The following is a 27,246-nucleotide window of genomic DNA, read 5'->3' as shown; positions in this document are numbered from 1 at the left end:
ATGAAATACTTTTTTAATATTGATGAAGTCTATCTTAACAACTTCCTCTTATTGCTTTCCATATCCTTTAAAGAAAAAAACCCTTTGCCTACCTCCGTCACAAATGTCTTCTCCTATACAAGCTTGATAGTCTTAACTTTTAGATGAGAACCATGATCCATTTGGAATTAATTTTTTTGAATGGTTTAAGGTGGGGCCAAGGTTCATTCTTCCAGATGGAGAATCCAGTTCTCCCAGTATTATTTATTGAAGACTTTCCTGTCCCTACTGGATTGCTTTGGCAAATCTGTCAAAAATCAAACAACCACATAAGTATCTATTTTAAGGTTCTGTATTTTATCCCATTTATCTACCTGTTTGTTTTTATGCCAGAAACACAATGTATGATTACTGTGGCTTCACAGAAAGTCTTGAAGTCAGATAATTTAAGTCTTCTAACTTTGCTGATCTTTTTCAAGATTGCTTTGGACATGCTAGGTCCTAAATTTTAGGATAAGTTTGTACATTCTATGAAAAACATATATATTTTTAGGGTTTGATGGAGATTGATTTGATTCAGATTAAACTGGGAGAGAACTAACTTAATACTACTGAGTGCTCCAATTCGCAAACATGGTATGTCTGTCAATTTATTGTATGGTAGTTCCAACATGAAGGTTGTCTCAGGGTTGGTCTCCATTGGTCTCCTCCTGAGAAAGGGTCACATTTTCTTTGCTCTTCATGCGTTGAGTAACTTAAAGTCTGTATGCTGGACACTGTGAACGTTACATGATGGAGATGCTAGATTCTGTTATATTCCTCTAAGTGTTAACTGTTCTTGTTTTGGCAGGCAATTAACTTGTTCACACTCAAACTCTGTCTTTGAACAATTCCAATTAGTTTTTCACCAGCCTAGTGATTTCAGCTAAGTTTTTAAGGAAAATCTGGGGCTCCCCTTCTGTGGCTCTCTCCATGCCAGAATTCTCCTCTCACTCTTCAGCAACTGTGGTTGTCCTAAACTCTGATCTCTGGTTCTTCAGGACAGAAAAGGCAGGTTTCATATTGAAATTGTAGCTACCCTGCACATTCTGCATGGATAAAAGCTATAAGAACAGAAAATTCACCTCATGTCACTTGCTTCTTCCAAGGGTCAAATCTCCGTCAAATGTCTATTTTGTTTGTTCATTCTCTAGTGCCTTATTTTTTTTCTTTTTATTTTGTGCAGAGTTTATAATTGTTATCTAGGGAGTCTAAGTCTGATAAAAGCGTATCTGGCTATATGAGAAGAATTCTCTCCCCATTTGTTTAGTCTTCTTTTTCTCATTAAGGTTTTGAAATTTCAGTGTACAGATCTTATGTCTTTAAAAAAATGTATTCCTGGGGCTTCCCTGGTGGCGCAGTGGTTGAGAGTCCGCCTGCCCATGCAGGGGACACGGGTTCGTGCCCTGGTCCGGGAAGATACCACATGCTGTGGAGCGGCTAGGCCCGTGAGCCATGGCCGCTGGCCAGAGCCTATGCTCCACGACGGGAGAGGCCACAACAGTGAGAGGCCCGCGTACCACAAAAAAAAAAAAAAAAAAAAAAAAAATGGATTCCTAGGTATTTTATTGGTGCTACTATTCATAGAATTGTTTTCTTAATATTACTTCCATTTGTCTGCTGTTAATATTTATGAAAATACAACTGATCTTGTAAGATGAAGCCTTGCTAAATTTACTTGTTTGCTTTAGTGACTGTTTTTGTAGATTCCTTAAGGTTTCTTACATAATCATATCATCTACAAAAAGCAAGTTTTGACCCATTCTTTCAGATCTTTATGCCTCTTATATTTCATTTTCCTGCCTCACTGCACTGGCTAGGTCCTCTATTAAAATAATTAATTGAAGAAGACACAAGAATGGACATCCTTGTCCTACTTCTGATCTTAGGGAAAACATATTATTTTGTGAGTAAGTATATTCTTAAGCCGTCAGTTTTTCTTAAATGTCCTTTATCAAACTGAGGAAACGTCTTTACATTTCTCATTAGCTGGGAGTGTTTGTCATGAATGGATGAATTTTTGTTAAATGCTTCTGACCAAGTAAAGTGATCAACATTGTTTTTCTCCTTTGTTAGTGCTGTGCATTACACTGATTAATTTTTGAATATTATAAACTAACCTTGCATTGTTGAGCTAAATCTCACTCATTCATAATGTGCTCTTTGTATACTGCTGGAGTATATGTTTTGTTAACAACTTTTTAAACCTATGTTCATGACAAGTATCAATCTCTAAATTTTCTCCTTTTGGTGCCATCTTTGTCAGGTTTTGCTAGCAGGGTTATGCTGACCTCATAAAATAACTCTGTTTTTCTGAGTTTCTATGCGATTGATGTTGTTTCTTGCTCAAATGCTTGAATTTACTAGTAAAACCAACTGGACCTGGAGGTTTTTTTTGTGGGAAAGATTTTGATTATGAATTCAATTTCTTTAATTGATTATAGGGGCTATCCAAATCTTCCACTTCCTCTTGCACCAGCCAGGGTAACATGTTTTTAAAGAAATTTGACTATTACAAATTATTGACATAAAGTTGTTTAAAATATATCCATAGTATGCTTCTAATGTCTGTAGGACCTAGCATGATAATATCTCTTTCATTTCATACATAGCTAATTTATGGTTATGGGCGCTCTCTTTTTTTTCTCCATCAGCATTATAGGAGTTTATTCAATTTTATTGATCTTTCTAAATAATCAGCTTTTGGATTTATCATCTCTGTTGTCTCTTTTCTAATCATTGATTTTCTGCTCTTATTATTTCTTCCTTCTACTTACTTTCCATTTTCTTTGACCTTTTTCATAGTTCCCTAGGTGACGTCTTAGATAACTTTTCTTTTCTAGTATAATTATTTAAAGCTATAAATTTCCCTTTAAGCACTGTTTTAGCTGCATCCCACTTATTTGATATGGTATAACTTGATTATCATTTAGTTTGATATATATTCTAATTTTGCTCATGGTTCTCTTCTAAATGACCCATGGGTCAAAGAATTATGATAACTTCCATTCTTAATATGTCTTGCTGGTATTAATTTCTAATTTTGTTCTACTGTTGGCAGAGAACATACTCTGTTGATTTCAATCTTTTAAAATTTATTGAGATTTGTGCCCTGCAAATAGTCTTTCCTGGTGATGTTACCAAGAGTACTTGAAAAGACTGTTATTATACTGATTTTAGATTTAGGTCTTCTATGCCTTTACTTACTTTTTTGGTCTAATTGAACTCTCCAACTATTACCACAATTTTTTGCCATTTTGACCCATTAATTCTATCCAGTTTCACTCATGTATTCTGAAGCTTTTTTTATTAAGTAGATACACATTTATGGTTATGGCTCCTCAGAGATATCATTTTATAATCTTCTGACCCTCTCGCTTCTGCAAAAGGTCACCTGTCCTTCACATCATCGTTCCCAGGTATATAACATGTCATTGCTCACGGGTGCTTTCAAGACTTTCTCTTTCATGGGTTTGACTATGATGTACCTAGGTGTGGTTTACTTTTCAATTATCCTTATTGAGTTTAATGAGGAATCTGACTCCATTCTTGATATGTGACTGTTAAGAGTTTCGAGTCCCATCATGTCCTCCTCCCCTCTGCCTCCAATCTGAGCAAGCTGATAAGGAAGCCCTTGGGGCTGGTGAGAATTTTAAACCAGGCAAGCCTGGGCACACACAGGAGTGCAGGAATTATCACCCCAGCCCCATGTCTCCTGTCACTCCTTTCTCAAGTAATTTTTGGACCAGTTTGGGAGCCTGCCCTGCTTTCCCCAGAAAGCCTTATCATATGAACAATAATCTTTTTCATGCCCTTTCAGTACATGTTTGGCTTCATCAGTCTCACATCAAAATCAAACTTGGGGAGGGATCCACCCCACATATAGTTCACACTGATTAAGCACTTACTATATTTCAAGCATAGCACTAAGTCCTTACACATACTGAATTACTTAATCTTCCAATAACCCACAATTTAGGCAGTTACCCCATTTGACAAATGAGACAATGGAAACACAGAGATGAAGTGACATGTCTAAGGTCATACAGCTAGCAAGTGGCGGGGATAGAGGCTGCATTCTTAATTACCAACACTATTCTGTCTCTTACATAGTTTACTAAAAATAAAAACATAGCAAGACAAAATTAAAACAATAACTTTGGTATAGAATTTCTGATAAGTAAAGCACTACAGAATGTGCTTAATTATAAAAACTAGAGATTTCACTGTAAGAGTTATAATTTCTCAGGAAAAAAAAACTCTTTGGACAAGGAAATTAGTAGAGCTACTCCCAAATTAAAATACGGGGAGACACTAAAATTTCCATAGAGTCCAATAAGATAAAACTGATACTCTTCTTCTTTGGTTTGGAACAGCTCTTTTTAGAAGCAGAAGAAAGGACCAAGTGATGACTGAAAAATTTTTTACCTTTCCCTTTAAAGTTATGTTGAAAACACACTTTGAGATCTTGCTAGATGTTTCTACTGCCTTTGAAAAATAACAAAATATTTCCCACACAAATAAAATAGGCCCTATCATTGAAAAGATTTAAATATCAATTCTAAAAATAGTTGCTCAAAATATTTCAAGTCCTGGGCTTCCCTGGTGGCACAGTGGTTGAGAGTCCGCCTGCCGATGCAGGAGACACAGGTTCGTGCCCCGGGCCGGGAAGATCCCAAATGCCGCGGAGCTGCTAGGCCCGTGAGCCATGGCTGCTGAGCCTGCGCGTCCGGAACCTGTGCTCTGCAACGGGAGAGGCCACAACAGTGAGAGCCCCGCGTACCGCAAAAAAAAAAAAAAAAAAAAAAAAAGCTACATACTTCATGCAGATGTATGTAACATTCCTCCATTCTCCCCATATAGTCTACCTGTCCCCAGCACCACTAAATTTGGATTCCCAAGTTTTCAAAAGGAGAATACAGACAGCTTATTTAAAAAGCTGGATTTGTTGAGTCTTCCCATATCATTACCCTCAAGCAAGCTCCTGCCAAACTGTTTTCCTCCTTTCTGTGTAAAATTTCAGAAAGATCCCATGGCTGTTCTAGTCACACCCAAATAGATTATATATATATAACACAATAAACCTCTTTGCAGAAATTAAAATTTTACTACCCTGATCTAAATCAAAACTTTATTCTCTCATTCAATTTTGCTAATTTCACCTCTTCCAGGACTCTCTAGCTATTACCTCTAAGGGCCCTGTAGGTTCTGGAACATCAAGAAGGGGGGGTTTTAGGGGAAGAGGGAACAGCCTTATAAGGTCAGAAGCCCAAATGCAGCCTCTTCCCTGTAGTTAGTTCCTGTTGCAGGAATTTCTCTGGCTGTTTGGCTTGGGTCACTCTGACTTTCCAAGTTGAGCCTCTTGATCTGTTCAAGACAAGTCAACTTCAACTACCTTAGTAAAGTCCACCTGGCCCATGGGAAAATTCTTGCACCTTTGATGCGCTGCACTCTGAACGTGCAGACCATTCCAACAGTGCCCTGCCTTCATTCTACTGATGCAGGAGCAGCTCCAGCTGCTCTCTCACTTTTTAGCCTTTTTCAGGTGACAGTCAGGTACCAGTCTATTTATCTCCCAAACCTCATGTCAAACTGAGAAGTTCCCTGAAGCCCCTCAATTTGGATGAAGAAAGGGGAAATGCCACAGCATACCCTACTCGCTCCCAAGTTTTCACATGGGATCCCTTCCCTTTACATGGCTCAGAGGTCAGTGATGGGTTAACTGTAGCAAATACTTGTCTCAGCTAATCCTTTCTGCAAGTCCTGCATGAATGGTATAGCACCTCAATTCTCAGTATAGGTTACTTGCAATCAGTTGTTCTCTGATTTCGGGTCTCTGAATAAATACCAGAAGAGTCCCACTTTCAAAAGCTGTTACAATTTTGCTTCCACGTAAGACATAAGCAGGTCATAGCAGGCTAATGTTCCCTATTGCAACAACTAGGGGGAAAAAGTAACAAAAAATACTTATTCAAAGACAACGGAGAGCTATTAAAGTAATGAGATCCAAATGAACAAAGACTGTGAGAAGTGAGAACACTTTCTGGTGAACTGACGACTGTCATTTCCTTCCCTGGGGTCACCTGCAGATTCTAGGTACACACTGAGCATCAGGCTCGGTCTGGGATGAAAAACTCTACTGAAGAAAATAACACAGTCAAACATTTGACAATCACAAGATTCTCCTTCCTCAAAGACATCTGCCTGATTTTAAAAATGCAAGCATCAGGAGGCCCAAGAGCCAAACTCAAGCTATGGAAGAAGAGTAGAAGTGAATCTCCCACAGTGTTTGAGGGAGTGGAGGACAGAGACCTGCCAGGCTTTTAAGCAAAATCCCTGGAGAATCTTATTTGCAGAAAAGGTATGTGCCAGTGTAGACTAAATTAAATTAAAATGGCAACCAAGCCTCAACCCTGCTCAACCCCTGAGAAGATTAAGGTGATCAGCCTATCTACCTGACAGGGGAAAGCATCATTTGCAGCATCTATAATTCTCTTGTATGCAATATATGGCGTACAATCAAAATTACACAGCACATGAAGAGGCAGGAAAATGTGATGATAATCAACAGAATGAACGGACAATAACAGAAGCAGACCTAAAGATGATCCAGATATTAGAGATGACAGGGACTATAAAATAACTACTATAAATACATTAAAGAAAATTCAGAAAATAGAAAAAACAGGTGAAGAATAGAGATTCAGAATCTATAATATCAAAGGAACATACTAAAAATGAAAAATATAGTATTTTAAATTAAGAACTTATTGGATACGTTTAACAGAAGACTGAACATAGCAGAAAATAGGAGCAGTAAACTCAAACTTAGGTCAATAGAAAATATCCGAACTGAAAGAGGAAAAACAAAAAGAATCTAAAGAACAGAGTATAAGAGACATGTGGGACACAGTCATTTCAGTCCAATTACCAGGTAAGATTTAACACAAGATTGAAGAATATCCTAAACTGGTGTTTTACTACTATTTTCCATCTTCACAGTCTATGTGTGGTACTGTCAACTTCAGGTCCCTTAGATCAGTGGTCCCCAACCTTTTTGGCACCAGGGACCACTGTGTGGAAGACAATTTTCCTACAGACCGGGGTAGGGGGGTGGGGGAGGTGTTTTCAGGATGATTCAAGCACACTACGTTTATTGTGCACTTTATTTCTATTATTGTTACACTGTAACATAAAATGAAATAATTATACAACTCACCATAATGCAGAATCAGTGTGAGCCCTGAGCTTGTTTTCACTTGACACTCACTGATAGGGTTTTGATATGAGTCTGCAAGCAGTTGATTTATTATGGTCTCTGTGCAGTCAAACCTCTCTGCTAATGATAATCTGTATTTGCAGCCGCTCCCCAGCACCGCCTCAGCCCCACCTCAGATCATCAGGCATTAGATTCTCCTAAGGAGCACGCAACCTAGATACCTTACAGGCGCAGTTCACAGTAGGGTTCACACTCCTATGAGAATCTAATGCTGCCGCTGATCTGACAGGAGGCGGCGCTCAGGCGGTAACACGAGCAACGGGGAGCAGCTGTAAATACAGATGAAGCTTCGCTCACTCGCCCACCGCTCACCTCCTGCTGTGCGGCCGCGTTCCTAACAGGCCATGGACCAGTACCAGTCCGTGGCCTGGGCGTTGGGGACCCCTGCCTTAGATGGTAGTGGTACATTTACTTGTATTACCAGCGGGGACGACATAGGCCTGGAAATACTCTACTACAAGACAGGCAGGAGAAGGAGCAAACAATATAGTTAAATGTTGTCCCCAATAATAATGATCTTCCTAGAATGTGGTTAGTCACATAGTCTGGGCAAACTGGAATGGTTCCAGATAAGACTGGAAAGAGACCAAAGATGCTGAGAAAATAAAAGATGGTTATAATTTTTTAAATGCTTATTATTTTAGCTAGGTTGATTCTAAGTTGAGAAATGAATTCTTTAAAGCCAATACGTTACGTGAATGGGACAAGAAAAGTGGGGATGATGCTTGTTGCATCGAGCGTTAAATTTAAAATTATATATTAATTAACCTGGGTAATAATCCTATCATTTTATAAAGGAACCTAGGTCCTAGGGCAGTTGGATGTTTTCCCTGATAAGGTAAATGATAAAAATGCCCTACCGAAGAATATATCATATACACAAAAGGGCTCTGAATACCAGGGTCCTAGAGCATGAGCTCCCTCAAAAAAAAGAACTGTAAATGTAGGCACCACATAAAGGTTAAGGGTCTTAGCAAAGTGTCTTTCAAATTGTGTTTCACAGGACCATAGTGAAGTGCTCATTACAAGCGCCTTCACAACTTATACACAGAACATATAGAAAGAAAGTGACAAGTTGGATGCTGAGGCTGATAATCTCAAAGTTCTAGTTTGCATTTATAAAATGTTTCATTGTTTTGATGAACTGATTTTATAAATAAATGTTATACTAAATTATGATAGCTGTCTGGCAGAAATGTTTACTAAGCAAAGATAGACAATACAATTTAATGTGAGTTCTTTTAGAAAACCTGGAAGGAAAATGAAGACATGGAATATCTGTGAAAATTTCAAACAAATCATATTCATGGCTGTAGTGCTTTATAGCTTACAAACTAAACTTAACATTATTTCAAAGGACCCAAAAATAGTACTGTGAAAGAACTCAGACAGTACCACCCGTTTCACAGATGAAGAAACAGTCAAAAGTATAATCACATGCCTCAGGATTCACATTCATCAGTACTGAAGAAGCTGACTCAAAAACAAGTCATCAAACTTCAGAGTTCTTTCTGTCATAGTATTCCATATATATTATCTCATACACACACACACCCCCACACACAGTCTATTTCTATGTGTGAACGAGGGAGAGAGAATTATTCTCTTCTGAAATAACAAAAAAACACTAATTTAAGAAGAACTGAAGGATACTACGGTTTGGTTTTAAAAGACTTCTCTTTAATTCTTCCTGGGTTATCCAGAGAAGTAAAAGGGTAGTAATACAAAATCAAAAGTAAAAGTTGACCATCTGCATAAAGTTTATTTCAATTACTCTGATATTTAAAAATTTAGAAGATGGAAAACAAAATCCAAATGTTAGCAACAGTATTAACAAGAAACATATCCTGTAAGGATATATAAGACACTAGTAATACAACTGGGTGAGGAGACGGGTGACAACAGGAGTGGGAGGGACACATTTTTCCACGGTATAATCTGTGTTTGAATTTGGAATCATGTACACATACTACTTTGTTTTAAGGAACATACTTTTTGAAGGAAAAAATATAAGTACATTTATTACAATGTTAAGAAAATGAAAATATAACTGCCCTTTTACAGAAAAATTGACTTAATTTAAAGGGTAAAAAAGCAAAGCCAAGAATAGTCTAAGTATTGCCCAAAAGTTCTTTTTAAACATTTAATTGGGCTTCCCTGCTGGTGCAGTGGTTAAGAATCCGCCTGCCAATGCTAGGGACACAGGTTCAAACCCTGGTCCGGGAAGATCCCACATGCCACGGAGCAACTAAGCCCGTGAACCACAACAACTGAAGCCCGCATGCCTAGAGCCCGTGCTCCGCAACAAGAGAAGCCACCGCAATGAGAAGCCCACACACTGCGCCGAAGAGCAGCCCCGGCTCGCCACAACTAGAGAAATCCCGCGCATGGCAACAAAGACCCAACACAGCCAAAAAATAAATAAAAATAAATTTTAAAAAATTATTTAAAAAATAATAAAGTAAAACAAACCATAAAAAAAAATTTGATTATGATGACTGCAAAAGTAAAACATACTTTCATAGATAAATATTACGGAAAAATTACAGGACATTTCTTTTTTTAGGTAATCCATAAATAATCACTATTAACAATTTGATGTATTTCTCTCTAAAGTTTCAAGAATAAGTGTTAACATTTTTGGAAGTATTGCTTTATCAAGTTAAGAAAATTCCTATTTCTAATTTGTTAACATGAATACTGAATTTTATAGAAAGCTCTTTCTAGATCCACCAAGATCAGAGTGTTCATAAATATGAATACAGAGTATCTTACATTAATGGACTTCCTGTAGGTGAATCACACTAGCATTCCTGCAATAAACCTTACCTAGTCATGATTTTGTGGTTTTGTTTTTATAATTCAAGCTTTTTCATTTATAATTTTTGCATTTGTTTTTATGAGTAAGATTGATATAAACTTTACTTTTACTATTCATTTTCAATTCTGGTATAAAATGAGTTGGGTTAAGTTTCCTTTATTATTACAGTTAAGGAAACTGTGGGTTAGGATTGGGTTTCTCTAATTCTTTGCTATTATAAACAATGCTGAAATGAACACCAGAAATCTTGGACCATATTCCTGATTATTTCCTTAAGATGAAAGATCAAAATGTAATTATATGGTCAAAGTACCACCTTAGGAAAGCCCTTATAACTTACGTTTAAGAAAATAAATTCTTCATTCCTACACATTTATGTACAATGGATATTATCAAATTGGCATTTCAGACCTCACAGCCACTTGTTTTAAACTTTACAAGCTCTCCATCCCCACTGCTGTTTGGATTTTGCTTTACTGTAGATTAAATGCACTGAAAGTCACTTTTTTTTCTTCTGACTGATTCATTACCTAAATATCAATTGCCATTCTGATTTTATGACTGAGTTGTCCTCCATTTGTTAGTCTCAAAAAATTGAGATGGAAAAGCTTCATGAAACTTTATACTATTCAGCTCATTGTAGCTTAATAGGTTAAGATCTACCCATGAATCACTTTGTGTCACCACATAAAACAGTAGGAAGGAAGCAGTGACACATATGGGTAGTAGCTTCTATCCCTTCAGAGACAAAGCAATGAAGGCAGAGTTAATTATGTGAGGGGGGTGGGAGGGATATAAAGTCAGGACTATGTTTCTAGCCGCAATTTAGTCCCACTCTAACATTAGAAGATGGGGGTTGGAGGAAAGGAAACTGTTAAGAAGAGTCAATGAAACAGGGATTTTTAAACAGAAAACATTTGTCATTTTAAAAAATTAAGTAATTTATGTTTCATGTTCATTAATACATGATGAGTACATCAATACGTTAAGGTATTTTACTGACAACTTATTTGCAATTTTAAGTTAATAAGCTTACAGTAAATCCACCATGAATTACATTTTAAATAATTTTGCTTAAGCTAGGGTTTGGATTCCTCCATAATGGACCCTTTCCACACCCATTCCCCACCTTTTACAGTCTATATAATTAAGAGTTGACTGAATGTTTAAGTACATTTAGTAGTTAAGAGATGACTAATAATCTGACACAATATAACTGTTCTATTATTAAAAACAAACTTTATAAGATATATGGCTCCAGAATATAGTGCAAGAAACTTAAGGTTTTTGATAAACAGCCAATATTAACAAATCTACATTTCTTGAAATATTAAAACAAAAAAGACCACCAAATTAGACAAGCAAGTTTCTAAGCTTCAAGGAACTTTTAAAGAGTGAAAAACAAGATACTGGACAAGCACCACTTCACTTTCATTACTCAGGTAAAAGTGCGGGGAAAAAAATCTTTAAATGATGAAAAAGCCCTAGAATATGAAAAAAAAAAAATCTCTAAAAACTAGACTGTAAAACGAAGACTGGGGAAAATAAGGAAAAGAAATTCGACTAAAGGGACTTCTACAGTTTAAATAGAAGGTCTATACATTTCAATCATGAGGCTGCTTCCTACTGTATCTCCTTAAGAGACAGGACTGCATGACTCTCCTCTCAGCTCTGTTCTGCCAACAACCTCACCACACTGGCACCGGAGCCCTAGATGAAGCTGTGCAAAAGCATGGCCCCCGGTCTTCCTGGATCACACAGCTCCCTTGGATGAGGAGACAACATACTAACTGGTCTCCCTGCCTCCACTCTTGACAGTCTCACAACCATTTTCCTCACTTCTTTACCTAAGACTCTTTGACAACTCCCCCATCACCCAGTCATACTCATGTTCAGTGTGAACCCCCCAGCGTGCAGGATGTGGTGCTTCCTCCCTACCACACAGCCTCTGGGTCCTGCCATATCCCACCTCCCACCTGACACTCCCAGGACCCCATCACCAGTCCTCAACACCCCAGGGCCACTCTGGATGAATGGAGCTTCTCCTGACTAAATTCCTCCTTTACCTCCACCCAACTCAGGCACCAATCTTTCTCCAGGAGGAAACTTTCCACAAGCCGCAGAGCAGGGAAGGGTCCCCACTTTGGACACAGCTCCCTAAGCATACATCTTTCAGAACACCTCCTGCACATTATTAAATTATCTTTCTTATTTTTTAAAGTTTACCTCCCTTACTAGGAAGTAAGCAACTCAAGAGCAAAGACTGTATGTTTATAAATGTTTACTGAACTGAAATACCAGGCACTATACAATAAAAAATGAACACAAAAAACTTGACTTATTCTTAACCAATTCATTAGCAAGTCCTGTCAGTTCAACTTCCAACCAAATCCATCCACTTCTGGTGGCAGCACAGCCTCCATGCCAGCCCAACCTCTGGCATCTCTATTTTGGACTGCTTCAATAGCCTCCTGATTTCCCCGCTTGCAGACCACTATACCACACCAGTCTACTACACACACACATGCACACACACACCACTACACCACTACCCACCCCCAGCTCCAACCACGTGTGTCCGGCAGCCAGAATGATCTTTGTAAAAATATAAATGTAAAAAATTCTTTAAAAATGGATTAAGGGCTTCCCTGGTGGCGCAGTGGTTGAGAGTCCGTCTGCTGATGCAGGGGACACGGGTTCGTGCCCCGATCCGGGAAGATCCCACATGCCGCAGAGCGGCTGGGCCCGTGAGCCACGGCCACTGAGCCTGCAAGTCCGGAGCCTGTGCTCCGCAATGGGAGAGGCCACAACAGTAAGAGGCCCGCGTACCGAGAAAAAAAAAAAAGGATTAAAATCTGAAAATCCACTTAAAAATCTTTATTTGCTTTCTATTACATTGACACTAAAATTCAAACTCTCCTACGATGCCCTCTATGATCTGACCCTTTCCAAGTTTTGTACTCATTTTGTATCACTCCATCTCTACTGCAATACAGTAAGTCCTCCAATACAATAAGCTATGTCCTGACTTGGCATCTTTACACGCACTCCTTCCTCTGCCTAGAAGACCTCCCTCAGCTAGCTGCTACTTCTCAAAGCTCAGATTAAGTGTCACAATCCAATCCAAAGCAGTTTCACCCCTCAGTCGTTGTTTTCTTTGTACTCATTACCATCTCCAATTAATCTGTCCACTTGTTTACTGTGTACATCTATCCCTGAGGAGGGCAGGAACTTTGAGTTTTGTTCATACTGTATCTATCCCATGTGCCTAAAACCAGTGCCTTGTACACAGCAGGCATTCATAAACATTTCTAAAACGAAAGGATATACCAGGAAAAGTGACTCTTATTTGAGAAATACATGAAACAAGTGAGGTAAAAGAAATGGATAATTAACCTACCAAACAAGGGAGGAAACATTCTACTCCTAGTTATTTGCAAGCAGACAGGCTGGTGTTATTAGGATCTATTATCAACAAGCATCCAGAGTGTATTTCCCAAAACTCATTAGAAACGGGTCAAGTACAATGGTTTTACGTGCCATATGCTAGCCTATGTGTATGACACTGAAAACAATCATTTTTAGAAAATGCTATAAACTGACACTCCCGCAAACCCTGTAATGTGCGCAACTATAGTAGTACACATTAAAACACTTAAAAACCACTTGCTACTTTATGTTAAAAAACAGTATTTCTGACAGTGGTACTGATCTGTAAATGATTAAATTTACACTAATAAAACTTGAACCTCTTAAGTAATAGGTCCTTCTAATACAAGAGGTAGGTCTTCAAGACAGGTTCTGACCACCTATGACACCTAGGAAGCTGTCTCACATACTGTTCTTTGTTAGAAGTAGTGCTGCAACTCAAGCAAAAACTATATAAAATTCATCACAATGTTAGCAGCCTCTGTTCACTCCTTACTGAAGTTTTGACCAAGGGAGGAGAAAACTGTCAGTCACTACTGCACCAGTGATAGAAAAATCTTTGAATCTTTATTCAAAAGTCATTCAATCACAGAAATTAGGATAACATACAATGAAGCATTTAGGCAATGAAGGTAAATGAAGACAGTGAAGATAAAAATACAATCTAAGTATTTTATTTTGCTTGATTAAACCTTCTCACTGTTCAAGAAAATGCTTTGTAAAATAAACAAGTCTTAACGAGTTAAACAAAATTAATACGACAGGTTAAAAATAGCTGTCATATTTTAATAATCACTATTGACAGGTCACTTGAAAGTAACAAAATTTCAATAACTTCCCTTCAGATTCCTTTAAGCAATTTTCAACAGTATGGCCATCAAATTTCTGATCTAACAACACTTACCTTGGTATGGTAACACATTTAGTATTACAATTTTGAGTGGTGATGGCTTTCTCAAGCTCATCTAATCGTCCTGTTTTCTTTAGCTTCTTCACCAAACTTTTAACTGCTTTCTCACACCACTTTTCTTCCTGTCCATTCTGCTCTCCACCACCTGCTCCTCCAGATCCACCCGCTGATTTCTTCCATCCCAGCAGTCTCTTCACAACTGGTGGAGTGAATGGCAAGATGGACGACATGTTCTTACCAAAGGCAGCGATCCACTCTAAGAAAATATCCTCCTTAATCTAACCTAGAAAAGATATGGAAAGGATAATTTAGAAGCTAACTTTACAATCAACTACTAGTTTCAACATAGTATCAAAAGCAAATTACAGAATGCAATAGAAATTCAAATTATTTCTTTCACAACAGACATTCAGAAGTTATCTTTTTCACCCCTGAAAATGACTTTACTAATTTAAATGAACTGTGGAAACAAATCCTTCTAAAAACAAGACAGTGTTATAAGTGGACAAATATAATAATTTTGCAAGTAAAATCTTTTATCTTTATCAACACTGGACAAGTTTATCACTACCCATGCTACTTTATTTTTAACTTAGTATCAATAAAATATCTTCACCAAAAGAAAGTTTTCCTCACTTTTTAGAATTTCAATCTATTCTCAAAACACGTAACAAAAATATTTTTAAAAATTTACAAGCTCAATATCCCCAAAGTTTTAAACTTTCATAACCAAGTATCATAAAGTAAAATGTAAAGTTATAACAAGGGAAAAGGCATGAAGTGTGAAGTAAACAAGAAGAATAAAGACAGGGACTTCCCCAGTGGCACAGTGGTTAAGAATCCGCCTGCAAATGCAGGGAACACGGGTTCGAGCCCTGGTCTGGGAAGATCCCACATGCTAAACCCGTGCGCCACAACTACTGAAGCTTGCGCACCTAGAGCCCGTGCTCCGCAACAAGAGAAGCCACCGTACTGAGAAGCCCGTACACCACAACGAAGACCCAAAGCAGCCAAAGAAAAAGCACAGAGTAAAAAAATATAAAAATAAAGAAATAAAGGTAAAGAGAGTCTGTGAAAAAAAGATTTGGTTCACTTTTACCACCCCTTGAGAAGATTTTTAATTAAGCCTCTTTTAAAAAATATTTTCATTTATATCTAAGTAACAACATGCATAGTGAGTAAAGTCAAATATAGCTCCTCTTCTCACACCAAGAGAACCTTTTAACTTTTATTCTTGCTATTTATACCTCAGTAATGGTATCCCTTGAAATAGCAAGTTTAGATATACCTAGCGATTTTTCTACAGAAAATGAGGATTTACACCACGACCACCTGCTTTCCTCCAAGCTTAAAAATAATTATCTCCCAGGTAGTTTTGTACCTGATGAGATTAGTAGTTAACTACTACTGTATAACTACTACTGTATAATCATGTTTCCTTTTTTGTACAACTCTTTCCTTTCCCCAGAGCTAATTATGTTAGTTTTTCATTTGCCTAGTTTTCTAAGCACCTACTACAAATTCTTCCCACACTTTCCACCAGCCCAATTAAAATTTAATGTCAATGGCTTTAATCTCAAAGTAAGAGATAAGATAATTTACCACTTGAGGACAGAACTGGAGAGTTCAGATTTGAGAAGAATGGAAAACATTTTGAAACCTGGCTCTGAGAAATACGGTAGAAAATCAACTAGGGTGAAGTGAAATAACAAACTTTATCAGGTATTTGCCAGATTATATATCAGAAAGTATTCCATGAAGGAGTTCCACTTCTAATCAGGAGATACAGAGTCACAATAGACCATCACTTTCACCCTAACAATCAAAACAAGACAGAAAAGCTATAAAATCATGGTTTTTCTGAACCCAACAGAAAGTTTAAGATGCAAAGTAACCTAAGTGAAACTAAATTCCAGAAAGTGTTGAGTCTTGATAGAAGAGAGGCCCACAGATGGTCTCTTTCCTGGTAGAGTGGCTAAGGAGGAATAATCCCACCACAGTGAAGGTAAGGAGAAGTCAGCCTAAATTTTAGTACATTTTAACAGTAACATGTAGGCTGACAAGACATATTAGAATTCCAAGGATTCCACAGAGCAAGTCTGCACCACTCAACCGCTCAATCCCACAGGTCTGCACCAAGAGTTGGCCAAAATATGGCAAAGGTTGGAAGACAGGGCAGGAAAGCTAAGAGATACGCTAAGAAGCTTAGGGTCTTCCTCAAATGCCCTGGGGAGGTGGCGGGGGTGGGGGGGGAGTGGGAGGGGCGGTGGTGAGATGTGAGAGAAATCAATCCAAGAGACTCCAGACATTCAGCTGCCAAGGGCTGAGGTGGGACAAGACAGCTGAGACAGAAACTTCCATGCAGATACTCTGGAAATTGAACTACCAAGGCTGGGGTAGGAAAGGACTGCTGAGAGAAAGCACTGGAAGGTATTACTCGTACCGAGAGATCTCACTAGGCACAAAAGCCTGGGGTAAGACTAGAGAGCAAAAAGAACTCACTCCAGAATGACCAGGAAACCAGCAGCTAGGCTGTAAAGCAGAGAAGTCACCACGGTTCAGAAAGCTGATGGCTCAGATACAAAGCATAAAGAGATAACTGAAATTACACTAAGACAACAAATCTTACAGAAAGTAAAGTCTTAATCCTACTCTCAAGACACTTGAACTAATCAAAATAAAGTTGCAAATAAGCCCAGAACTAGCTGACTATGCACACATCTTGTTGACTTAGCCCCACAAGAAATGATGAGCCATTTTGGGGAAGTAGATAATATATACTTCAACCTGTACTGATTTTACACAAACATTCAGCATTCAATCAAAAATTACAAGACAGAGAGAGTAGCAAACCAAAGTCAAAAGATGAAAGTATTAATATAATCAGATCAGAGAGGGCCTAGATTTGGGGATTATCAGACATACTTTAAAATAACCATGATGAAAACTGATGGAAGAGATAGACAACATGAATAATGAAATGGAGAATTTAATCACAGACATTGAAGCTATAAAAAAAAGATCACAGGGAAACATTAAAAATGAAAAATACAATATCAGAAATTAAAGATTTCTTTAGATGGATTTAAAAACAGACAGAAATAAGCTGTGAATTTGAAGACAGGCCAAATTAAAATGCCCAGATTGAAACATGAAGAGAAAAATAAAAAAGTGTGGAAAAAATCCCAGAACATCCAAGACCAAATGTCAATTGGGGTTTAAGTGGAGTGTAATTGGGGTCCCAGAAGGAGATGAAAAGAGAGAATGGGGCAGAAAAAGCTTAAGAAGAGATAATTTCAAAAATGATGGCAGATATCAACCCACAGATGGAAAGGAAACATACAGTAGTCAATCTGCTGAATATTAAAGATAAAAATAAAGATAATGGCTGAGTGTCAGCTAGGATGGCAGTGAAAACCCAGACAAAAGGGGAATCTGCACTCATTCACAAGCTCTTTTCAAAGGCTCTCAACTGAGTTCTCTTGAAAAAGAATGGCATGGGGCAAGAGAAGGGAGAGAGCTCCTCCCCTTTAAGTGGCACCTAACATGAAGCAAAAGCCTTCAACCAGGAGGGGAGATGCAGGAAAGCCTCCCACACCCAGGGCCCAAGGAAAGTTTCCCTGCCTGAAAGGGAAGAGTAAAGCAAAAGCTGTGTACTATTTGAGAGGGTGGGGGGGAGCAGAACCTATCTGCCCACCTCCCACATACAAACAAGCCTTTCACCATGTAACATAACCACAGTCTACCCCTAGAGGAAGACAGGAAACACTGCCACCACCAGTGGCAGACAAACATACCCTGATGCTAAGGAATGAATAGAAAGCAAAGCTATCGATATGACAATGGGCCAGGAGCAAGAAACTGTCTTTGGCCCAAGATCCTGCACTAATACAAAAAGCAAAGGTCTGCTACTACTAGAAGGAAAAATCCTTAACAAAATATTAGCAAATCACACCCAGTAACATATATAGAAAAAGTAATCATCACCAAGTGGGGTTTATCCCAAGGAGCAAAACTGGTTTAACAGTTAAAAAAAAAAAAAAAAAAAAAAATCAAGCACCTCATTTACAGTATACAGGAGAAAAATCCTTATGATTCTCTTAACTGATGCAGGGGGGAAAAAAGAGGCATTTGACAATGTTAATTTAATATCTATCCATGATTAAAAACCCTCAGAGAACTAGAAATAGAAAAGGGGAAGAAGTTCTTCATTCTGGAAAACGACATCTATGAAAAACCTAAAGCTAGCAACATATCTAATGATGAAACATTGAGTCCCTTTCCCTTATAACTGAGGATACGACAAGGATGTCCACTGTCACTACTTCTATTCAATAATGCACTGAATGTTCCAGCCAGCACAATAAGGCAAGAAAGAAATAAAAGGCATAAAGATTGGAAAGAAATAAGTATATTCTCTGGTGATATGGCTGTCTTCATTGGAAACTGCACAGAACCTACAAAAACACTAGTAAAATTAGGAAGTGAATTTAGCAAGGTTTCATGATAGAAGGTCAACATACAAAATTAAGTGTATCTCTACATACAAGCAAAGAACAAATGGAAAATGAAATTTAAAGAAATGCCAGTTATAACTGCAACAACAACAAAAAAAAACCTATAGGTCAATCTAAAGAAAGATACTCAAGACCTCTATACTAAGAACTGCAAAATATTGCTAAGGTAAATGAAAGAAGACTGAAATGAAGAGAGACCATGTTCATAGACTGGAAGACTCAATATTATTTAAATGTCCATTCTTCCCAGTTTGATATATAAATGTAATCCCTGTTGAAATCCCAGCAGGATTTTTTAAAAAGAAACTGATATGCTGATGCTAAAATTCCTATGGAACAAAAGAGATCTAGAATAATAAAACCAATCTTGAAAAAAGAAAAAGGATTTTTGAGGACTTATACCACCTTATTTCAAGACTCACTGAGAAAGCCTTAGTAATCAAGAGTATAGAGTGGGCATAAGAAAAATAAAGATAGTGAAATAGAAGAGCATCCAGAAATAGACCCATACATATACAGTCAACTCATTTTCTACCAAGGCGCCAAGTCAATCTATTTTCAACAGCTTTTCAAAAATATGGAAAATAGTAAACCTCAAGCACTATATTATACCATCCTCAATAGGAAAGCAAAATCTTAACTCTTAGAGGAAAACACAAAATACTTTTATGTCCTTAAGACATAAAAAGCACTAACCACAAAAGAAATATAAATAACACAAACCTCATCAAAACTTAAAATGCCTGCTTACCAAAAGACACCACTAAAGAACGAGTAAGTCACAGACTAGAGAAAAAATATTTGCTATAAATATTTGAGGTAAAGGGCTACCATATAGAATATATAAAGAACTGCAAGTCAAAGAAAAAGTGCACTCCATTTTTTAAAAAATAGGCAAAGGACAAATTACAGATATTGCATGAAAGAGGATACAGGAATGGCCAATAAGCACATTAGGAGGTGTTTAATATCAACAATCTTCAGGAAAATGCAAATTAAAACCACAATGCATTTCGCACCATCTAGAATGGTTTAAAAATATTCTGACACTGTCAAATGTTGGTGAACATGTAGAATATATTAGTTTCCTATTCCTGTTGTAACAAATTATCACAAACTCAGTGCTTTAAACCACCACAGGTTTACCAAAATGAGTTTCAATGAATTCAAGAAAGTCAAAGTATACTCAGGACTGTTTCCTTCCAGAGGGTCTGACAGGAGAATTTGCTTCCTTGCCTTTTTCAGCCTTTAGTGGTCTCCCGTATTCCTTGGCTTATGCCCCATTCCTCCACCTTCAAAGCACATCACTCCAATCTCTGCATGCATTGTCATACTGCCTTCTCCATCTCAGGTCAAACCTCCCTCTATCTGCCCTCTTATAAGGACACTTGTGATTACATTTAGGGCTCACCCAGATATTACCCAATAATCTCCCCATCTCAAGATCCTTAACTACATCTGGAAAGTCCCTTTTGCCATATAAATAACATTCACTGGTTCTGGGGACTAGGACCTGGATGTCTTTGGGGACCATTATTCAGCCTGACATATGGAGCAACTGGAAATGCTCATACCCTGTTGATGTGATGTAAAATGAATGGTACAGTGCCTTTGGAAAACTGGCAAGTTCCTAAAAAGTTAAACATACATCTACCCTATATCACAACAATTCCACTCCTAGACATATTCAAGAAAAATGAAAACTTAAGTTCACAAAAAAAGACTTATACAAGAATGTTCATAGTAGCCATAACTCATGATGGCCCCAAACTGGAAAGAGCCCAAATCTCAAGAAAACTGAAAAAAATAAAACAAACAACTGTGGTATATTCATACAATGGAATACTGCTCAGGAACAAAAATGAGTGAGCTACTTACACACTTCACAACATGGATGAATCTCAAAAGTATCATGCTGGTTGGTGCTTTGTGACCACCTAGCAGGGTGGGATAGGGAGGGTGGGAGGGAGGGAGACGCAAGAGGGAGGAGATATGGGGATATATGTATACGTATGGCTGACTCACTTTGTTATACAGCAGAAACTAACACACCATTGTAAAGCAATTATACTCCAATAAAGATGTTAAAAAAAATCATGCTGGGAAAAAGACACTCAAAATATATACTGATTCCACTTATGACTTGCAACAACTGGGGAAACTAATATAGTGACAGAAGTCAAATGACTGTCTCAGGAAAGGGGAGGAACACACAGAGAAATGCTTGGTCTGATGTACAAATACCTTTCTGGGGTGATAAGACTGTTTTCTATCTTATTTTGAGAAGTAATTACATGTGAGCACACAAGTATCAAAACTCACAGAACTGAAAATTTAAAGTTTGGGCATTTATCAATGTAAATTACAATTCAAAAAAATTAAAAAGCATCTAAACAAATACATTAAGAAGTTTCAAACAAGCAAAGTTAAATGGACTTCTTTATTTAAGAACTTATCAGACCTTCAATATGCCAACGCATGCTGTAAGTTTCAGAAGGGAGGACGTGGCAATTGACCAAGGATGTTAAGTAAGCCAACAAGTGTCTGCCCACAACTTGGAGGTGAGCCTCTGCAAGCACATCTAGGTATATGTTGGGGAACAGGGCCGTGGATGTGGGAGGGATTTTTTTTTTTATTATTTGAGAACAAACAGTGAGAGCCCAAATGACATGCAATCACAAACTTATCTGGGGCAGCGGTGGCAAGGTTGCTGCAACAGAGGTGTACATTTACTTTAAAAAAAAAAAAAGTTAGTATAATTCTCAAAAAAGGACTTTGAATTCTCAAAAGACCATTCTCAAAAATGGTCTTCCAAACTGAAGATACTTAGGCCTTGGTACAGTTTGCTAGAAAATAATGGTCACAACCTAATTAATAATCATATTCATTCCCCTCAAAAGGGAAAAACAATTAACAGGTCCCAACCTCAATTCAGGAAGACTGTTTCAAGGGTCTCCCACAAGAGGTAATATAGCATGCCAAATTTCACAAATTTATTTGGCCATAGTAACCCTTTTATAGGGACATCTCTGGAATTCCACATAACAATGCTGCCCTGGCACCCCTGATAGCCCAACTGTGGTTTAGATGCTAAAAATCTGAAAGGAGCCAAAAAGCAGGATTATGTGACTTTCTTTAGCAATACAGCAGAAATGGTGGGAAAGTGAGGTTTGCCCAGTTAGGGAACTGTAAGATAAGTAAAGAACAGCAACGAGAGCTTGACAGCAGGTAGCACCATTAAGCTGTCTAGAGTGGGAGATGCTATAATAACACACATAAATAAGTATATATAAAAATGCCATACATTATAGTACACTATAGTAAATACTATAATTTAAAAATTCTATAGTATATGAAACTACAACTTGAAAAAATAAAGCAAACACAAAAAACTACATCAAACACATGTAATAATCCACCAAAGTAGACATTTGCAACTACCAAGCAGCAAAAGGTGTATTTGGCTACCTTTGACCTCTGCTGAATTCCTACTCTGTGTCACAAAGCACGCTCTAGTGGAGCCAGCTATATAAACCTCAATACCATGTGACAGTCTTATCCAAGCACAGAGAACATGCTTATTAATTCAACCTTTGGAAGGGAGAGGTATCACAAAAGCAACACACAGCAGAAGTGCGAATAGAGAAAGAGAGAGAGAGAATAGCAGGCAGAAAGTTCAGCAGGTTTTCAAGAGACAGGAAACGTTTTAGGAGTTACCCAAAAAAATGTAGGTATTACTAGAACTCAGAGTACAAGGAAGCAACGTGGTAGGAGAGAGGGGAGAGTGAGGCAGCCCAGTTTAGAAAACTGAAGACAAGTTAGTGCTAATGTTAGTATTACTTCAGTGATTTCAGAAACAATTCACATGTTATTGGCCAAGTGGATGTGGACAGTTTAGGGAAAAGGAGGATTCGAGAATAACGGCCACTAACCAATGTAACTGAGCAGTGTGGAATGATGCACTAATCCCTATTCAGAACACAGAAACAGAAGCAAATCTGAAGGCTAAGGTTACAGGGTCAGTATTAATACATGGCTTTATGTAAGTAACGGTGTTCATCACATAACCAGGGTGCAGCAGAAAATACAGCAGAGGCTCAGAAGAGAGGGTAGTCAGGGCAAGAGAGCACGCCCAAGCAAGGCAGAGCTAGTCCTGCGGAGAAGGCTTGGATTCTGAGGGCTCCGCAGGCACTGTTTCAGCCCCACACCGATTTTATCCTTAGAACAAAACTCTTGCTCCGTTACACGAGGGATCCCTGTTCCTTGCCAAAAACTGACAGAACAAGCAAATATAACAAGACTCTATCTAAAAGTGCCTATAACTTTAGTTTAATTAATCCATCCATGAGAATTCAGCCTAGGAAAATGAATAAAAATTAAACTTTTATATATGCAGCAAAAATGAAAGGGATTCCCAGTGTTAGGAAGAATCTGAGTAAACAGGTTCTCTGTTAGATTTCTGTTAGAAATGTTTCTTGTGAGTTAAGATGTATTCTTGGGGATCTGAAAACTTTCCGTAAAATCTTTAAAATTTTTTTTCTTCATGGAAATGAAAACATGAAATGTTTACGCCTATTCTGGGTCATCTGAATAACCTCATGACCTAGTATTGCCACATGATTTCAATGTCCCATGTCTTAGAAGAGCAGTTATGACCACTTTGGAACTACGTGTTCATTTAAAGTTACCAGCCTTAACTTGTCACGTTTTAGTAATCATGGCTGGCTGACTCCTGGCTAATTATCTCTGGAGAATTTTTCAATTATGCAATAAAATAATATTTTTCAGTAATGCTGATAATACACTTTAATTAGCTGAGCATTTAAAATAGCTAAGGTATCATATTTAGCCAATAGTTTTGAAATGTAAACAGACTGAGTTTAGGTTTTTTACAGGGTATCGACTTCTCCATGTTCCAAGTTGAAGACAAAATGGAGTAAGAAAATAAGAAAATTAGATTTATGATCAAGTTATCGAGATGTGAGTCATTTACATAATATACAGATTTCCTTCAATAGTGTGGCAGCAAGCTCTCTACTAAAGTTAGAAATGTTTTCCCAACATCTGCAAGAATTGAAAAATAAGTTCAGATTCTAACTCTGTTCCTAATTCCAGCTATAACTGATACTTATACAATGCAAGTTTCAACAGAATAGGAAGACTATCTTTACAGCTAAGTAAGAAAGCTTATCAAGTGATACCTTAGTAAAATTGGGATTCCAAGATTACTCACTGGAAAGTTTCAGTTAAGTAAGAGGTCTGATTATCCTGAATTAGCAAATAAAACCTTCAAATTATTAGTAACTGTAAAATAGTTTTGCAAATAGCATTCTCTACATGTCTTATTAAACTACAGTTCATTTTCTTTGCAGAGTCTTCAACTTGCTGTTCTTTGCGTACTGTTTTTATTCTGATATAAACCCTATCAATGAATATGTATTACAAAAAAATCTCCAAATCCTTAGAATGTTTTTTCATTTTCTTACATTGTCTTTTAGTATATACAAATTTATATTTTAATCTAAAACCTTTTATGACACAACTTTGCTTCTTTTTAAAGAAATCCCTTTCTGCACCCAAATACAGCAGGAAATATTTATTGAGTGCTTACTCAATGACACGTTAGTTTAATAGTCTGGTAAGCATTAACTCATTAAATTCTCATAAGAATCCAGCGGGGTGGGTACTATTATTTACCAATGAGGAATCTGAGACACAAAGAGATACCCTGATTTTATAAAGATATTGCTCCCTCTAGATATTCTTGTAGATACTTTAGATTTGCCTTTCACATTTAGGTGCCTAACTTATCAGGAATTTCTTTTTAAGGGTTGAGATGGTGATCTAAATATCTCCTGTAAGGACAGCTTATTTTATCAGCACCATTTATTAAATAGTTTATCTTTCCTTTACTAATTCAAAATGGCACTTCTGTCACATAACAAATCCCTATAAATAAATGTCTGATTGTGGACTTTATATTCTGTTCATTGGTATGCTTGTTCGTATCTACACTACTACTACTACTACTACTACTTTCAAGCAAGTTTTGATACCTACAAGGTGAGCGCTCCCTCATTTTTCAAATTTATGTTAGTTATTTTAATTTGAGCTTGTCAAATTCCACCAAAACCCTACAGCACTTTGGAAGTGCGATGAATTTGGATTCATTTATGATATTGAGTATTCCTATTTATGAAAATGAGATATTTCCATTTATTTTGGACTTAATACCCATCAATAAGTTGTCTAATTTTCTGTACATCTCATTAAATTTGCTTATTCCTCCATCTTGGGTTTTATTGTGGCTGGAACATTAAAAAAAAATATTTCAGTCATACAAAAAAATCAATATATTGAAACACCCTTGGATCTCCCATCCAGCTCTGTCAGCTCTCAGCATTTTGCAGTATTTGATCAGATGTAAGAAATAAGACATGATAGATGGATATAGCTCAAGTCCCCTATGAACACCTTTATGATCGCACTCTCCTCCCTCTTGTTTCTCAGGGAGAGTCACTATCTTGATTTTCCCCCATGGTCATTAAAGGATTTTGATACATATGGTATCCATACAATAAAGTTTTGCACATTTTATAAATTTGTGTCAAACTTTTAAACACTGCTCATGTAACTTCCCTTTTTTCACTCGTTATTATAACTATCCATGCTATAGTTATAATACAGCATATATTATACATATATAATCCTCAACTCTAATGCATTCATTTAGCTGTCATACACCACTCCATTATACGACTCTATCACAGTTCACTGTCTAGTCTCCTTTTGGTTTCCAATTTTCCACTCTTACAAGCTGCCATGAGTAGTCTGGCATATATCTTCTCATTCGTATATGAGAGCTCTTTAAGGACAGAAACATCTGAACTTCTTGATCAAAAAAGAAGCTCCACAGCGAGAAATACAATTTCACACTGCAACCTCACACACACACACACACACACACACACACACACACACTCTCTCTCTCTCTCTCTCTCTCTCTCAAGAGACATTCTACCATGTTATCCTCTGCCATTTCTCTAAATTGAGGGTTGTGAACCCTTAATGAATATGAAATCAACTTAGTTGATCCTGAGAAGTATCTTTTTTAAAAGAACAGAAAAGAAAAAAAAAAGAAAAACAGAATACAGTAGAAAACAGAGCGCACTCAATTATTTCAAAAATTTTAATTCAGTCTGTGTCTCATGTAAAACATATTTCCTACCATAGGTCTGTAAAAAAACATATGAAAACCACTGCCTTAGGACAGATACCAAGGAGTTGAAATGCTGCATAGTAGGACATGCACATATACAACTTTACCAAATACTATCAACATGGTTACACTAATTGTCATTCCCACCAAGGAAACATGAGTTCCTATTTTACCCAGTATCACTAACACATTATTTGGTCCCTCAAACTTTTGTCAAAAGGATGGGGTGCAACACAGAGGGCTGTCGATGTTCAGCACTTCCCCAACTACTAAGAAGTTTGAGAATATTTTCATGTTTACTGACTTTTCAGGATCCTATTCCTTTGAATCATTTGTTCACATTCACCATCTTTTTCTTAATTCACAGGAATTATTTATATATTCTGGATAATAATCTTTTGTTAATTACACATGCCACATGTATCTTCACCTAGCAAGTGACTTCTGATGGCCTTTTTTATACTTAAGTAGCTCACTTTAATGTGCTCAAATTTATCAGTATTTTAATCATATGTATATATTTGTACCTTCTTAAAGATCCTTCCATATGCTGTCACCTTTTAAAAGTCAAAGTGTAAAGTTTTGCTTTTCACACTTGTAATTTTTGTGTGTGCATGATGTGAGGTAGGTATTTTCCCCTCAACAGAAATAATCAAGTACACCAGCACCATATACTGAATCTTTTCCCTAGTGATTACAAATGCTATTTGTGTTTCTAGGCTTTTTTTCTTTCCTTCCATTAGTCTATATCTGAGACAAATACCATCATGTCTTAACCATTAAAGCTATACAATATGTCTTGAAATCTGATAAAGTGAATTCTCTTTCACCTGCGATTTTAATTGGAATGACACAATTTATAAATAAGTGGAGGAAAACTGACACGATACTGGCTTCTATTCATAAACACAAGTATATCTTCTTATAATTGAATATTATATGGGTCTTATAATTTTTTCCATTAAGGTCCCACGTGTTTTTATTTTTTCCTAGGTATTTTGTAGCTTGTGTTGCCATTTTAAAGGGTGGCTTTTTAAAATTTAGATTTTGTTT

General features: G+C 37.2%; 1 protein-coding gene across 5 annotated transcripts in view; it reads right to left on the bottom strand.

The window, feature by feature from the left end:
* Positions 1 to 27,246, bottom strand: part of SMAD2 (SMAD family member 2) — a 96,501-nt gene that overhangs the window by 54,562 nt on the left and 14,693 nt on the right. For 4 of the 5 annotated variants that reach the window (XM_029222405.1, XM_029222404.1, XM_029222407.1 and 1 more), the window contains one exon: positions 14,452 to 14,740. In XM_029222405.1, coding sequence (XP_029078238.1) covers positions 14,452 to 14,687 — 236 coding nt within the window. In that variant the 5' untranslated portion in view covers positions 14,688 to 14,740. The remainder of the gene's footprint in view (positions 1 to 14,451; positions 14,741 to 27,246) is intronic. The other variant, XM_029222408.1, reaches the window with a different exon arrangement.

Source organism: Monodon monoceros, unplaced genomic scaffold, assembly GCF_005190385.1.
Source record: "Monodon monoceros isolate NGI ecotype Baffin Bay Population unplaced genomic scaffold, NGI_Narwhal_1 Super_Scaffold_1, whole genome shotgun sequence".
In the NCBI taxonomy this organism is placed as follows: Eukaryota; Metazoa; Chordata; class Mammalia; order Artiodactyla; family Monodontidae; genus Monodon; species Monodon monoceros.
Note: the sequence above shows the minus strand (reverse complement) of the source record. Positions and strands in the feature narration are given on the sequence as shown.